The sequence below is a fragment of the Danaus plexippus genome, chromosome Z (assembly GCF_018135715.1).
Source record: "Danaus plexippus chromosome Z, MEX_DaPlex, whole genome shotgun sequence".
In the NCBI taxonomy this organism is placed as follows: domain Eukaryota; kingdom Metazoa; phylum Arthropoda; class Insecta; order Lepidoptera; family Nymphalidae; genus Danaus; species Danaus plexippus.
In genome coordinates, this window is record NC_083559.1 from 10,899,799 (window position 1) to 10,915,559 (window position 15,761).

The 15,761-nt window shown below is 30.7% G+C and overlaps 4 protein-coding genes across 5 annotated transcripts; 2 read left to right on the forward strand and 2 right to left on the reverse strand.

The window, feature by feature from the left end:
* Nucleotides 1-1,030: 1,030 nt before the first annotated feature.
* Nucleotides 1,031-4,810, reverse strand: LOC116777679 (RNA polymerase II-associated protein 1). The gene has a single exon (XM_032671353.2). The coding sequence runs from the start codon at nucleotides 4,682-4,684 to the stop codon at nucleotides 1,061-1,063; it is 3,624 nt and encodes a 1,207-aa protein (XP_032527244.2). The 5' UTR covers nucleotides 4,685-4,810; the 3' UTR covers nucleotides 1,031-1,060.
* A 445-nt stretch (nucleotides 4,811-5,255) lies between these two features.
* On the forward strand, nucleotides 5,256-5,919 carry LOC116777484 (translation machinery-associated protein 16 homolog). The gene has a single exon (XM_032671046.2). It carries the CDS (start codon nucleotides 5,370-5,372, stop codon nucleotides 5,853-5,855), a length of 486 nt encoding a protein of 161 aa, XP_032526937.2. The 5' UTR covers nucleotides 5,256-5,369; the 3' UTR covers nucleotides 5,856-5,919.
* A 422-nt stretch (nucleotides 5,920-6,341) lies between these two features.
* Nucleotides 6,342-11,280, reverse strand: LOC116777809 (transmembrane protein 134). 2 transcript variants are annotated; one of them, XM_061526455.1, is made up of 3 exons: nucleotides 11,011-11,280; nucleotides 8,057-8,131; nucleotides 6,342-7,962 (listed from the first exon to the last, which is right to left on the reverse strand). In XM_061526455.1, exons 1-3 carry the CDS (start codon nucleotides 11,160-11,162, stop codon nucleotides 7,620-7,622), a joined length of 570 nt encoding a protein of 189 aa, XP_061382439.1. In that variant the 5' UTR covers nucleotides 11,163-11,280; the 3' UTR covers nucleotides 6,342-7,619. The 2 variants fall into 2 exon arrangements, with proteins under 2 accessions (XP_061382439.1, XP_032527422.1); XM_032671531.2 differs by lacking the exon at nucleotides 8,057-8,131 and having other exon boundaries at nucleotides 11,011-11,274.
* A 371-nt stretch (nucleotides 11,281-11,651) lies between these two features.
* On the forward strand, nucleotides 11,652-15,271 carry LOC116777830 (probable ATP-dependent RNA helicase DDX55 homolog). Its single transcript, XM_032671576.2, has 6 exons — nucleotides 11,652-12,255; nucleotides 12,915-13,109; nucleotides 13,307-13,785; nucleotides 14,008-14,248; nucleotides 14,374-14,721; nucleotides 15,007-15,271. Exons 1-6 carry the CDS (start codon nucleotides 11,959-11,961, stop codon nucleotides 15,244-15,246), a joined length of 1,800 nt encoding a protein of 599 aa, XP_032527467.2. The 5' UTR covers nucleotides 11,652-11,958; the 3' UTR covers nucleotides 15,247-15,271.
* Nucleotides 15,272-15,761: the final 490 nt, after the last annotated feature.

Here is a 15,761-nt window from a genome sequence, read left to right on the forward strand (position 1 = left end):
TCTTTCACAACGAACATTTAAATAATATTTCTATTATTCAGAAATCCAAGGATTTTCTAAATGGGCCGAAATCGGTATTGCACCATCTTCTTCTTCATCTTCAAAACTACCGTCCACTTCATCGTCATCTAACCATTCTGAATCTTCCGTGCCATCGTTTTCATCTCCTATTATGCATAACAGTTCTCGAGGTCGTCAAGCTGCTATACGAGTTGGTTGTACGCGCCGAATTACTTCAAACTTTCGTTTTTGTTTTGGATGTAAATTTTTTAATGCTGTAGTAAGGTTTTATTAGATGTGTGATATAGGCCACATTCTTTACATGTTCAACTCGCCAATTTATCGTGGACTGACGGACAAAACTAATTGTAAAGAATTTGTTTAAAATCAGGAGCTTCAGGCTGAAGTTTCACAGCGCGACGAGCAAATAGGTTAAAATATGTGCCATCATCAGAATTCACTTCCGATACCATTAATCCGTTTTGAGTTTGTTGTAATTTAATTGGTGGAGGCAAAAATCCGTTTGGAAGTAAATTTCTCAAACTACTTCTAGAGACAGTATTTTCATATGTTACTGAATCGAGAGCGCAGAGTACGTGGAAAAATTACTCTCTCAAGTATTGGAAAAACAAAGAAACCAGTTGTGACGGATCGCAACGCCGCTAGAGTCGCGCCACAGAGCTAGCGCTAGTGTCAAAAAATAGTAAACGACGAACGTCACGTTGCCATATATTGCCCGTCTCCCCTTTTCACACTCGGCCAGAACCCTTCTCCCCCCCCCCCGTATGCGAACGTATTTTATGAACGGCCCCTACCCAAGTTTTCAATGTAAAATTAAACACGTATAATAACAACTAAAATCAATATAATCTCTACTCTCCTTTATCATGAGACCGATGCGACACTTAGAACATATAATCTTTTCCTTATAATTCAATAATATACATGTAGGAGTTTTAGGTTTATTTAAATAACATACATAATTAATTAATACACATTGTCACAAGGTAAAAAAACAAAACAACAAAACTATCAATCATTCATTTATTTTCATAACAAATTACTTGTTCATTCGTTTTTTATAGCTATTAACATGATGATTAGCTATTCTATAAGCGAGTGTGTTATTTCTTAGTAAGTTACTAGAAAGGGCTCTGAAATACGATTTTATAAGAGATTCATCTGATTCCTCTGGACACAAATATTCATTTAACTCATAACATAAAAATCTCTCCGGGCAGTCTAAGGCCCTTAAGCAACCCGCATATTCGGACCATAATAATTTTCGCCATTTTACATTATGTCTCTGGGCCAATGGAACCAAAACACAGGCAGCAAATATTGGATCTCCATAACTCACTGATTGGAACTGCTCCAGAAACTGAGTGTAGAAATCTTGAAAATTATTCAGGCCAGTCAACTGTTTATCAAAATTAAACTCGCTACCCTTTTTGAATAACAATTGTGTACATTTCTTTAACAACATTTGTATAGTTTTATCTAAAAATAAGGAGTTATCACATAAGTATACACACATTACTCTACAGAATCTATCTGTTATGTCTATGTCTTTCAACAAGTCAGGAAAACAGATTTCATTGAACACAATCCATTCAAGGCTGCATTTTACTAACATTTCCTTTTCAGCTGCAATCTGTTGCTTAACTCGTGTTGCATCTTCACCTATTACTTCCGGGCTTGTTGTTGTCTGGCTACTGCTATAAAGAGATAATATTGGCAAGTAAATCCAGTCCCTCGGTAACACAGGATCCCGCCACTCGTTTAATACAATATTACCACTAGTTTCAATTTTGTTTGCATTTATTACTTTTGTATAGCATGCTTTAATATCATCCACATTCACTAACACTTCACCAATTCCATCCTCTTCAGATAATGAGATAATGTTCAATAATCTCTCTGCTGTAAACCAATCTTTGTTATAAATTATATTATTGAATAGGTAATCCAATTCTAATTTTTTATCAACCCTGAGTATATAACATAGTGTGCTGGCTACAGAGTAAATTAAATCTTTCCATGATTCTGAAGTGTTAGTCTTTGTATATAACTTTATTATGTTAAATACAAAATCAATTTCCATTCTCGTAAACCAGTTGCTGCATAAACTTTGCTCTTTTTTTGACAACTTTGTTAAGTATTCTGTAAGCTGTTCTAAAAATAATTTTGATATATTTATATCATTTATAATGTTTAACAATTTAAACAATGACACCAAAACTGGAATAGGGGACAAAATATTCAATACTGGAAGGACTTTTTGAGTAGAATCGATGATAGATCCACCAAGACTGACAAGATTTTTAAAATAATTTAAATCATTTTCATCTATATTGGACACGAGGTTAGAGCTTGGAATAAGGTTTTTAATAATGTTTTTAAAACCTTTGGAACCTGCAAATGTTGTCAAGGAGTCATTGAGGAATTTTAGTGTCACTTTCTCATTTATTAAGACTGTTTTACAGCAGTCTAGAGCTGAACATAATAGCCTCAAATGTCCACATGTGTATTCATCCATCGCAGCCGTTTGCATCAACCATTTCTGCAATCCTTCTTTCAATAATGGATAAGCCTGTTCTTTGTAATTATCTGAATTAATCATCTTGCAATTGAACATTTTATTTAACAATTGTAGAACAACAGCTGCATGTTGTGCTGATATTATTGATGAAGAAATAAAGATGTCTGTGCCTTGAACGTGTTTATATATTGTAGTGATAATTATAGGAAATAATGAGAATGCCTTATCAACCCCAAGTCCATAGTTTATAAGGTTGGACAAAATACTGAATGCTTCTACTTGCAGTCTTAAACCATAAGTACCATCTACACCTGATCGTATGTATTCTGATAGAGGTTCTAATATATTATATTTTGTTATTAAAATTTCTCCAATGTCTTTGTTTTGCAAAGACAAAATCCTTATTAATTTTAAGGCTGCCATAATAGGTTTGCCACTATAAACAATGTTCGGACCAAATGAAAAATTTATACTTGTAGTTGGAACAAAGTTTTGAATAATCGAAGTCATTAAATGTTCTATGTTGACAATAGTTTGAGCCGCTTCTATTGAGTCACGTGATATCCTTGTCAGTATTTGCAATGAATACTGCACACAATTAAAACTTGGTCTTACACATTCCAAGATATAGTAAAGTCTTTGTAATATATCTGTTCTAAGCACAGCGGACAAAAGATCTATTTCAGCCAAGTGAAAATCTTTTAGTTCGGATTCCTCCGATTCTATTTCAGAAATTTCTGATTTATCATTTTCTAAACAAGGCTGATAAGAGCCTTCTTCAAATCCCAATAAAGCATCAAGACAGGCTTCATCAATTCTGTTGTACAGTAAATTTCTCATAGCTTTAAGTGCTGCTTGTAACAGAATGGTCTTATTTTCATCCATAGCAATTCTGATAACAAAAAATAGTTTGCTCAATGGAATTTCTATCACATCTTTATAAAAACCTGAAATGTAATATTCTAAAAGCTCAGCTATAGTATTTAGAGCCATAACTCTTTGTTGTATGATAGTAGAGCGAGAGAGCTCAATGAGTTCTGTAATGGAGTAGCCTGGTCGGTGTGGTTCCTCACCATGATGAAACAAAGTTTTTGTTTCCTCAGTATACTCCATAGTATAAGGTAGAAGGTAGCCTTTAAAATCAAATCTTGCTTCAAAAGGTTCATTAGGTTTAAGTTTTTTACTCTCTTCAATGCCTTTCATCCATTCTAATTTTTCTTTTTCTAAATCATTAAAATGAATCCATTGATTGATATGTGGATGAGAAAGCACATCACTCTCCCATAGCATATCATTATTAACTGGATCATTTTCTTGTACAACTTTTTCTGTCTCCTCTTGTTTAGGCTCAGAAACATCCATTAATTGATTTTGTGACTGATTTTCAAGTTGTATGTGATCAGTGTTACTTGGTTTCCTCACACTTTTTATAAAATCTACCAGTTTTGGGTCCAAGCTAGACAACAGTTTATGTTGTTCAGATAATATCTGTTCTTCTGTCATTTTACTGAGCGTATTCACATTTTCACTGTGAATAGCATTTGCCTCATTTGATTTGAGAATATAACTTTTGTTAGGAATATTTAACTTTGATGTATTACTTGCATGATGATCGGAAGACGAATCAATATCCATCTTTTCTTCTTCAATGTCACCTAATTTTTTAAAGGGTAGGGACCCTTTCTTTGGGATAGGTTTCAATTTTAAATCATTTTTGATAGCAGCTGGAAAGCCTTGGGGTGTCATCTTAAAATCCAAGCTTAAAATGTCATCATTGCTTTTTTCCACTATATCACCAAGAACAAATGGAAGCACTTTAGGATAATAAACTTTATCATCTTCGAATTCCGTACGTTCTGGTTGTGGTTCTTCAGACACATTCTTTTCCATTATGTCTCCAAAAAAGGAACCAGTACTGTTTTCAACTTTAGTCCTTTTTTCCGAATTTTGAAGTCCTTTAGATTTAGCATATTTAGATAGCTTTCTGTCTGAAGTACTAGAATTAGTTCTTTTAGTTGTTTGGTGTTCGGTTTTACGTAAATTTACCACTTGTGCTGAAGGCGCATTTTTTTCTCTTAGAAATTCTTCTTGCATTCGCAATAAATCTTCTTCATTTTCACCTTTTTTGGGACGTCTTATCATTTTATTAGTAATTTAAAGAAGACAATATATATTCAACAAAACAAATATAATTCAAGTAAATTTATGTTTCGTTGTAAAACAATAATTATAGGTTTCAACTTCTGACACTAGGTATAATGTCGTTTGTTGACTGATTAGTATTTAGTTCTGACTTATGGTTCATGACCTACAGATAGTTAAAATTTGCCTATAGAAAAGTGTAAACTGTAGATATAATACCTATATTATTTTTATATATAATAATTATTTTTATATATATTTTATTATCTTAGCTTAGATGATTATATGTGTTTTAGTATTTGATAGATATGTTCGTAAACAGAAAAATAAAAAAGTTGAATACGTCTATAAACAATGTTCATTAAATACCCAATTAATGAACAATGTAACTAAATGTAAATTTAATAGTGTGTTTAGAAAAAAAAAATCTAGTATAAACTGTAGCAATTCAAATTTAATGTCGATTTTTTCTTTTTTAATAACTATTTTTAAGCACTTTACATATTTTTAGGAACTTTTGAGAGAAATTAATTTAAGTACCTAGGCTAGAAATCCGATTGTGATTTTGTAACTGTCAAACTGACAGAATTTTATTAAAAAGCAGAATTGACCTTACTTGTTACTTAACACGTGGTTTTACTTAATATAATAATTCAGACAAGGAATACTTGTTTAATTACGTAAAATGCCGAAAATAAAGAATATTGAGAAACTTAAACATCCAAATAGCAGAAAAACTATTTCATTGGTTAAAAATATGGTAAAAACAGAGAAAAAGAACAACAATAAACTTGGAACGCATATTAAAAATAATTTAATTGGTGAAAAAATACTTTGGTTCAAAGAAAGAATACCGGAAGGCTGTGTAATTCTAGATAAAGAACAGACGTTACAGTTAATTGAAAAATATTTAGGTCGCTTTGATGATGAGTTAGAGCAAATATCATTGAAAAATTCCATTGGTCAACGAAAGAACAGACAACATGCGAGTAGAGAGGATATTATAAATATAACTAAGAAACGTGAAGTGGAAGAATTCGAAACCTGTGGCCTGGAAATGCCAGACCTTATGGATGCTCAACAAATGGAAGTATTAATGAACTGGAATGGCGAACTTCGGTTTTTACAGAACTTCAAATTAAAACGAATTGCTAGAAAACATTTAATTTAATATTGAAGTTTACGTTCTTATATAATTTTCCATTTTTGTTAAGATATAAAAAATAAATATCCTTAAAAAAAATTTTTTTTTTAATTCATTAATATTTTATGCTACAAAATTAGGGAATAACCATTAGTAAGGAAAATGCTGAAAAGACAGTTGATAAAGCTGAAGTAATTGAAATTATAAGTATTCAATATCATATGTTTCATAAGATTCTAAATTTGTTTTTATTATGACAACTCCCTGTTTTGAGATTTCTATCTTATTAACATTGTAAGCAGTCCAAGTTAAAAGATTTGGTTTTTGCAATGATATTTGTATCATTATAATGTAAAATATCTGAAATGTTAGGTGATTTCAGGTGTAACAAGTAAAAAAAAATTGGTCTTTTGTATCACACATATGAAATTAAACTTAGATGATTGCATAGAAATGAGCAGTTTAAAATATTAATACCATTCACATAGGAGTTAACTGACATTAAAAGGGAGGTTCGAGATTTAATCATTTATTATTAAATATTTACAAATTAAATAAGGTGACATATTCATTGAAAACATAAATATCCAGAATAAAGACAATGTCTACTTTTGAATGAAATTCATTTAAGTCATTACATAAAAAAAAATGAAAAGCCTATTCTTTGCACAAATGGATACCGTTTTAAACAATATGCTAATAAAAAGAATGTTTGATTTTTTTCTATATAACAAATAATAAAATACCATATTTATTTACATTGACAACTAAAGACTTAAAAACATTTTATATAAAATGTACATATATTTGTATATACTACTGAATTCAGATAAAAAACAAAAATGCTATCGATTTACATAAAATTTTGCATATGTACATACAATAATGTGACACAATTCTAGTGTTGTAATAAAATATAAAAAAAAAATTACACACAGGTAATGTATATTATGCACTAAATAAATTTAAAATATACCATGTTTAGGGAAGCATCCTAATATTTAAAATGCAACTGTTAATGGCAAAAAGAACACATCAAACTAGACTAGCCTAAACTTGAAAACTTAGATAATAAAACACAACACAAATACTAATAATAATAAGGGTTGAGTCACAGTAGTATAAATAATTAAGACCAGATTGTAAGTTTTTTTTATTAATATTATGCATGGTATTATAGAATAGCTTTCAGTGGTGTGACTGCTTTATATTTCAAATATTCCACTTATCTGTTTCAGTTACAAAAATATTTTAACATATGTATCAGGAATAGGGGATAAATAAATGCTGGGTATTCCGAATGAAATAACAATTTTGAATAGATACAGTTATTTGTTCTAAAGAATCTGCTGTTCAAAAACTTACAATAATTTGTAGCTATTAATCTATTCAGAGGCACTTTAACATTTTTTTTATTTTTTAATCCTACTCCTTGCATAGTGTGATTCAAGCTGAATATATATTTTTTTTAATTTCTAGAATTTATGTTTTATAACATCAGGTAGATGAAATTTCAAATATAGATTTTTATGATCTTATTTTAGTTAGTGTCGCAAAAGTTGATCGTTAATTATTGAAATTAACAAATATGTATAATTTTACATTAACAAAAAAAAAAAATTAAGTTACAATTTTTTTATATGCCGCATGTTAATATTTCTTTTATTATAATGGCCAAATTTCTGGCATGTAGAGAGCTTTCCATTTCATAAATACGCACAATTTAATTTTTCAATTACATCTCCATTGCTTTTCAGAAACTCAAATAAAACATAAGAATTGTAAGACGAATCAAGTGAATAGTGGTAGGTGGTAGAAATCGTAGCCCCTCTGTCCCCTAGCGGCAAGCCATATGTATACTACGTGGTAGGCTCCCGGGACAAAGCAAATCATACCAGCTACAAAGAAAACTGCACCCTGTAATCCATTCTCCGGCTCTGCAACCGCGAAAGTTCCCATACCAAGTAATCCCACACCGACTACGAGGAGTATGACCGCTGCGCAGACCGTCTTCCAATTCTCTCTCACTTTAGGATGGTTCCAGCAGTAGAGAGACTGGGTCGCTTCCACGTACTCGTGGATGAGGGAGTCCGAATCCCTGGACGTCGTATCTTCCGTACATTTGTAGGTTTTACTGAAAGTTAATATTACAGGTTATATAAAAAATGTACTTCGGTGCTCGCAAATTCACATGATTCTATTAAGCAAGATAATCTTATTATACATACGTAATGCTTTTATCGGGATCAACAGTGCGAGCTTCGTTATGGCATTTTATAATTTGTTTGGTTTTATTGCAACAGCTAGAATATTTTTTTTTATAATTATATAAATGACAAATATTTTTAGGGCATACATAGAACTTGGTATACAATAGAAAAATTTGTATGCAGATGTGCTTTCAAGAGTTAGCGTGAGCACGAGAAATATTGATAGTAATCTATCTTAATCAGTTGTATTGTTACGTGGACCATAAATAACGATTGTTTGTTCGTTTTGGAACAAAATTTAAAGCGTCCGCGGCTAATAATACTAAGACAAAAATAAATTCACTCTACATGAAATAGTCTTACGGCGAAATAGTTATTTTATGTTCACTTCTCTAATATATGGATATCAAATGAAAAGTTCAGATAATATACATAGACAGAAATACTACAGTTCAATAAGAACAACATATATTAATCATACAAAGACTAATCGATTATTAGAAAAAAAATAGATCCATAATACATAAATATTCTCAATAAAATAAGACCTTGATTAAAGCCCTGATAGAATAAAAAATCTCATCAGAAACTCGACGTTGTGTACCTAATTATGAAAAATGAAAGAATTAGTTTCTATTTTGTTAAGTAGGTCAATAAAAATATCCACACTTTGTAGGCAAGGTAGACTTATCCAATGACCGGTCATTTATGTGGTGCTAGATTTAGAAAAAAAAAAAGTTTACATCTATTTTCTTTAAGGCTTCATAGAATTTTTATATTATGTATAAGAAAATTACATTAATTTTTTTCATTATTTTCTAAACATATCTAGTATTTTCACAAATATTGTGGAATATTACATGTAATAACGAGCAATTTTATTTTTACAAAAATGACATGCGGAAGATAAATATCTTATAATATTTAACAAAAAAATTAATACTATATTCAATTCAATTAACATAGCTTTATATGTCCACCTTGTACTTTAGTCGACCTTAGATAAGATAAAATAGAAAAAGGTAACAAAGACTGAATATGTAAGTTAATCCTGAACATAAAACTGCTAGCTAATCTCAAACTAAGAAAAGAGATCAAATCAAATCAAATCAAGGATTTTCTTAATATTTGTAATCACGATTTTTATAAATTATTTTAAAGATTAAAACTAAATTTTCTATAAAATAGCCAATATTTAAAAAAAAAATGTATTCATTTAATTTTATTACCAAATAAGATACATTCATTGCATGATAACATTTGGTTGAGTTATATACTCTAAATTTTGGTTTTGAAATGTAACTTCATAGAATGACAACAAACTTTAGGTCATTATTTCGTCATTTAGGTCATTATGTTAGAGAGTTGCTTTGCAACATATATAAAGCTATCATCATTTATAGGACTAAGACGCTTGTCATAATGGTAAGGTTATGGAGATGTTGGTCCTTGTGGGTACTGCAGGCCTAAGGGGGCCAGTGTGAAACTCAGAAAAAATGGGGGCATGGTGAAAGGCCTGGGGGTGTTTTGTAATTTCCTTTAGTTAGCATAAGTTACAGGGATGTTTCAGTAGATGAAAAAAGGGGGGTGCTAAAAAATTAATTTATTCTTAAAGTGGACAGTAGACATAATAAAGACTTAGAAAATTTAAATCAGATAACTTTGACATCTTCAGCAGATCTATTAGGTGGATGATTAAGAAAAATAGATGAAAACTTTTTGTAGAAAAGAGTTTTAATTTATGTATTTATGATAATCATAATTTAGTATGGGAGAAAAATGTCCTTACTGACTTTCTTTATTATAGTTTTACTCTGTGCATTCTGGATTAAAATTCAACAATTAAATAATAGTTGAAGGAAAATAATTAGACAGATAAAAAATATAAATTTTTCATACCTACATTATTTTTCAGTGCTACATATGTAACAAGAATAAAAGTAATATAGTTGTCCCCAAGAAATAATGATTAGATAATATGTTGCTTTTTCTAGAAATGATTTGCCAATCCATTGATTTCATTCTATTGTTGTTTGTTTTGTTGATAGATAATAATTAGAAAGTTTATACAATATCATTATACTGACGATTCTAGTTAACTCAAATATACAACAAAATTGTGTGTTTTTTTAAACACAGAGTGGTATCAGACATGCTTATCACAGATACCAAACAGACATAGATTATAAATAAACAAACCTAAAACACAGCATCATTGAGGTAACCCTGGTAATATGACCTTAATAAGTTGGTAAATAAAAAATAAATGTTATCTTATACACAACAGATTAGTGATGTGTACAAAAATAAGGAAGGAATAAATGTAACTTTCATAAAACAGTATTTAATGTAGGTGAAATTATTTAATTCTTTGTTTGTAAATGACTTCAGTGTATTAAATGAAGGTTTAAAATATAATACAAGTAGCAATGCAATTAAAACATTAAGACAATATCAAGAACTCATCTAAATTAAAACAATTCAATTAATTATAAATAATGTATGCCTTTGTTTCAATGTACTGAACATGTAATAAATAAAGATTTATAGTATAAAATATACTGGATTGTTTTTACATATAACAATTGGCTTAATAATTATTTTTAGCACAATGCATGTAATAGGTTTCCTTTTGTTATACAGTACTATGTTTTGTATGTTAGAATTGATTTATCTAAAATTCCTCAATAATTTTTATAATGCAGAATTTTGTTAGGTTAATGACTTCTCGTAAATGCCTAAATAATTAGCGTAATTAAAGTGTTTTAAAACACAAATTAGGTCTTTGGGGCGTGAATTATATCGCCCGCAACAGTAAAGAAGTCTTTGCCCCATTATGAGAATGAATCATTAAAGGTCATGAACAGTTGATCAAGAAAATTACTTTTGTTGCAATATGAATGTTCTGTACATACTAGAAAATAAGAAAGGCAAAAAAAAAAGACAATATGAAAGATTGGTAATAAACTTACCTGGATAGGTAGTCACCTCCATTCTTAAATTTATTCTGCAAGGGAGACCTATCGCCCGTTGCGCCGTACACTTTTATAGCTTCGTCGGTTTCTTCTTCGAAAGCATCATCAATAGAAAATCGTTTATCGCTGTTCCCGAAAGGTCTTGTCATTTTTAATTTTTGTTCCTAACGAGCTGGAGATGTAAAAGAAACATTACAACCTAACGTAGGTACTATCTGTACGAAAGCAAAACACAGCTGTCAATTTATCGTATCAACAAGCGCCATATTGATTATTTATTGCTTAACGTTTGAAAATAATATTTTAGAAACTTGTATTTTTAATTAAAAAAATGTTTGTTTTATTTTTTCATTAATTTATATATTGTAAATTTATGAATAAAGAGGATGAAGAAGATTTTTATAATTAATGGTAGCTATAAAAGTACTTGAGCCAGGACTACTTTTTTATGTTGCACTACATTAAGACCAATGCAATAAGTTTTCTAGATAGTGAATGAAACAGTATACGATTTAAAGAAAATATACTCCATATTTCGTGATATATACTTGTGAAATCAGAAAAAAAACAAATAGTTATTTACAGTCAGTATACGAGGAGACGAAACGGTATAACTGAGGCGTAAGATGATTGAATTGTCAATTGTCACTGTCAAACTCATGTGCTTAGAAATTAAATCAAACTTATATTTTCAATATTATCGCTTACTTTTTTTCTATTAGATCTGCTAACAAAGTTCCTCATTGTGACTTCAGTCGAAGCTGTTAAATTTTATTACATTTCTAAGTTAATCCCGGATTGTGTCGCCTCCATTCAACACGACACTGGTAGAATATACTGTGCACGTTTTTGCATGGATGAATGCCACATTTAAAACAACCAACCAATTGCTTACTTTTAAAGGATAATGTTCCAATAAGTTAAGGAATGATAAAATAAGTAACAATGGTGATAAAAGATTGGACCAAAGTGTCACCTGCACTTTCGCAGCCTGTATTAAATTGTATTGATAAACAGGGTTTTAAAACTATGACACCAATACAGGCGGCTGTTATTCCTCTTATACTAACCTGTAAGGATGTCGTAGCTGAAGCGGTAACAGGCTCAGGAAAAACGTTGGCTTTTGTGGTTCCATTATTAGAAATGTTAATGAAGAAAGCAAAGGATTCACCACTCCGTAAGGATTATATCTATGCTGTCATTATTTCTCCTACTAGAGAACTAGCTACACAAATAGTAAAGGTATATGAAATGAAAAATATATTGTGATGTAATAATAAAACCAACATGTTGAATTTTAAATCTAATTCAAATTAGTATTCTTTAAACTACATAAAAATAAACAATATAACAACTATACTTAACATCAATGCAAATCTGAATTCCTCTAGAAATTATGAAAAATATCATAAATTTCTATTAAAATTAACTTTAATATTTTACTGCAGGTGTTAGGGCTTTTGTAGCGTTCAATAAGAAAATTAAAAATCCACAATATTAATGGTAGTAGATGTCACCAGAACCACAGATAGCTAGTAATTAGAAAAACTAACCTAGCCATCTAATAGTATGTAAACATTAAACCTTAATTTTAAACCTGCTAAATGATTTACACAGTTGTTTTGTATATTGTGATTGATTAAAAAGTTTTTTTTTTATATTGTTCTAATGTAAAACATAGTAAAAAGTATAAATATATATGGTAACAGTTCTGAACTTATTACCTAGTGTTTCCTCTTAGTAAAACAGAATTTAGCAAATTGAATTACCTAGGGTATACATAGACTACTTTTATCCCATATATATAGTGTAAGGACCTATGTAGGATTTAAGTATTCATAATTACCATATTGAAATGTCTTATATAATCAGTAATAAGCAATTATTAAAATTATTATCAGGTTATAGAATTATTTCTGGCGGAACCGGAGCTGAAGCACTTAACAATCTCATTGCTTGTCGGTGGTAGACCAATAGAAATGGATGCTGAGAGTATGATGAAAGGTGCACAGATTACTGTCTGCACACCGGGGAGGTTTCAGGATTTGTTAGAGGAAAGGAAACACCTTAACCTGTCGGCGAGACTAAGAGATCTGGTAATAATTATGTTAAAACATTGATTCAATTAGGTGCAAATTAGTAAATATTGATATTTTTAATAACATAAAACTGGTTTTGAAAGAAATAACATTTCTTAATTTTTTTTACATTTGCACATAGCCATTGTTATTCGTGTATCAATTTTATAAAAAATCATGGATAACTCTTTGTAAATTAAAGGTTTTTGCTCCAGGAATTCCTAGTCCTGGATGAGGCTGACAGACTGCTTGATTTGGGATTCAGTGCTACCCTTACAACAATTTTACAATACTTACCGAGACAGCGACGAACGGGCCTGTTCTCAGCAACTCAGACCAAAGAGTTGCAAGATCTTGTTAGAGCTGGTTTGAGGAACCCGGTGCTGATAAGTGTTAAGGAAAAATCCAGCATCAGCACCCCTGTCGCATTAGAAAATTTTTACATCATCGTGCAACCCCAAGATAAGCTTTTAGTTCTTCTTAATTTCATCAGAAATAGGAAGGTAACAAAGGGTCTCTTCTTTCTACCAACTTGCGCGTGTGTTGACTACTGGGCGGATGTTCTGCCGGGTTTCTTACCAGACATGAAGATATATGCTATACACGGTAAAATGAAGCAGAAAAGAAACATAATATTGGAAAAGTTCAGAGCTGCAGAAAATACCATCTTGTTGTGCACGGACTTGTTAGCACGGTGAGTAAATCAATAGCGATGCTGTATGTACTACTGCAATTATATTAAAATATAACTCCGTCTTGTATTTTGTAATATTAAATACATATTGAATTCTAAACAGACACACACATCTCATTGTGTCATAGTTTACTTTAACATTTCATTGTTAAAAAGTTGATAATTATGTGGTCAGAAACAAAATTATAGAAAAGATTATACGTTTAATGATTTATATTTTAGAGGCCTGGATATCCCTTCGGTGGAATGGGTGCTCCAGTGGGAACCTCCAACCAGTCCCTCCGCGCTGGTGCATCGCGCAGGGAGAAGTGCCCGCGGAGGCTGCGCTGGCGCCTCCCTCCTACCGCTGCTGCCCACTGAGGATTCTTACGTGCCTTTTATCAAGAACAACCAGAAAGTGGAGCTCAAAGACTACAAGAGTTCTAACGATGTGATCAAGATAACTGATAAACTCAGAGATAAGGTGGGAACCATCATTTGTGATTGTTGAAAATCTGCAACATTACTGAATATTATTTAAACATGAAAATAATAAACAAACCTAATAAAGGATATTTTAGTTACTGTATTTTTCGTCTTGTTTCTCAGGTTCTATCCATTCTTCACGATCAGCAAGTTAAAGACAGGGCTGTATTTGATAAGGGACAGAGGGCTTTTGTATCCCACATGCGAGCTTACTCTAAACACGAATGCAATTTACTTTTACAACTCAAAGAACTACCTTTGGGTCACATTGCTACAAGCTATGGCCTCATTAAACTGCCCCTCATGCCAGAAATAAAAGACGAACACAAGAAACAGTTCGTGGGTCCCAAAGAGGCGATAGATTTCAACAGCATACCGTATAAAGACAAACAGAAGGAACAAAGCAGATTGCAAAAGTTAGAAGAGTATAAGAAGACGGGAACGTGGCCATCAAAAAAGAAAAAGAAAATGGTACATTAATGTTTTTGGCAATCGAGTTGCATATATATATATTTATATATATTCAATCTTCATTGTATGAAATAAATATATATATATATAAACCAACAATGTAGAGACATTTGAATATTTATTTTGAGAAAATGTGTGTGGCTTCACTGTTTTTTAATGAATATCACATGAACAAAACCAATAGGTTCAAAATGTTTTTGTAATCCTTAATAGTTCATTAAAGGAAATTCTTTATCTTTATAAAATAATCATGCAATGTAATTTTTGTTTTAAATTTCATTCCAGTCTCAATCTAAGCCATGGGAGCAGACGAAACAGAACAAGCTTGAAAAGCAAGACAAAAGGAAGAAAAGGAAAGAGTTAAAAAAGAAGTTAAACGAAGAAGGAAAGAAAGGGAAGAAACGGAAAACAGTAACTCAAGAGGAACTTGATGAGCTGGCAGCTGATGTGGCCTTAATAAAGAAGCTGAAGAAGAGGAAGATCACAGCTGAACAGTTCGACCAAGCATTTGATATGGACAAATAATAAAAATAAAAAAATATGTTATTTACTTGTCTTCATTTAATTAAAATATCTCCCTACAATGAGCCTTTATATTTGTAGAATTGTGTTTCTACATCAAATAAGTTTTATTTAAAATTTAATTAAATTGCACAACAATGGAAAACTAATAACTCTGTGGTTGTTGAGGAAGGTGTACTTTGTTCTGATAGCTTTCTGAGCCAACTTCAGTATTAGATTTTGTACTTAATGTATGTGACATTAGTTGAATAATTCTTCTTTGCTTTAACAAGTGACTTAACTGCAGCAGAACTTGAAATCTAAATCTCTTGTGGGTTATTTGAATAAAAATCTTTATTATCGATATCATTATACTTTCTATGAATCATTTGTCAATTTCATTTACTAATACATTATTTAAAATCAAAAGAATGGCATCATTTTTAACTATATTTTATATTGATTAACAATGGCATATAATAAAACAAGTAAAATATTTTCGATATATATCTAGCTCTGGAATTCGCCTATTTACAAGT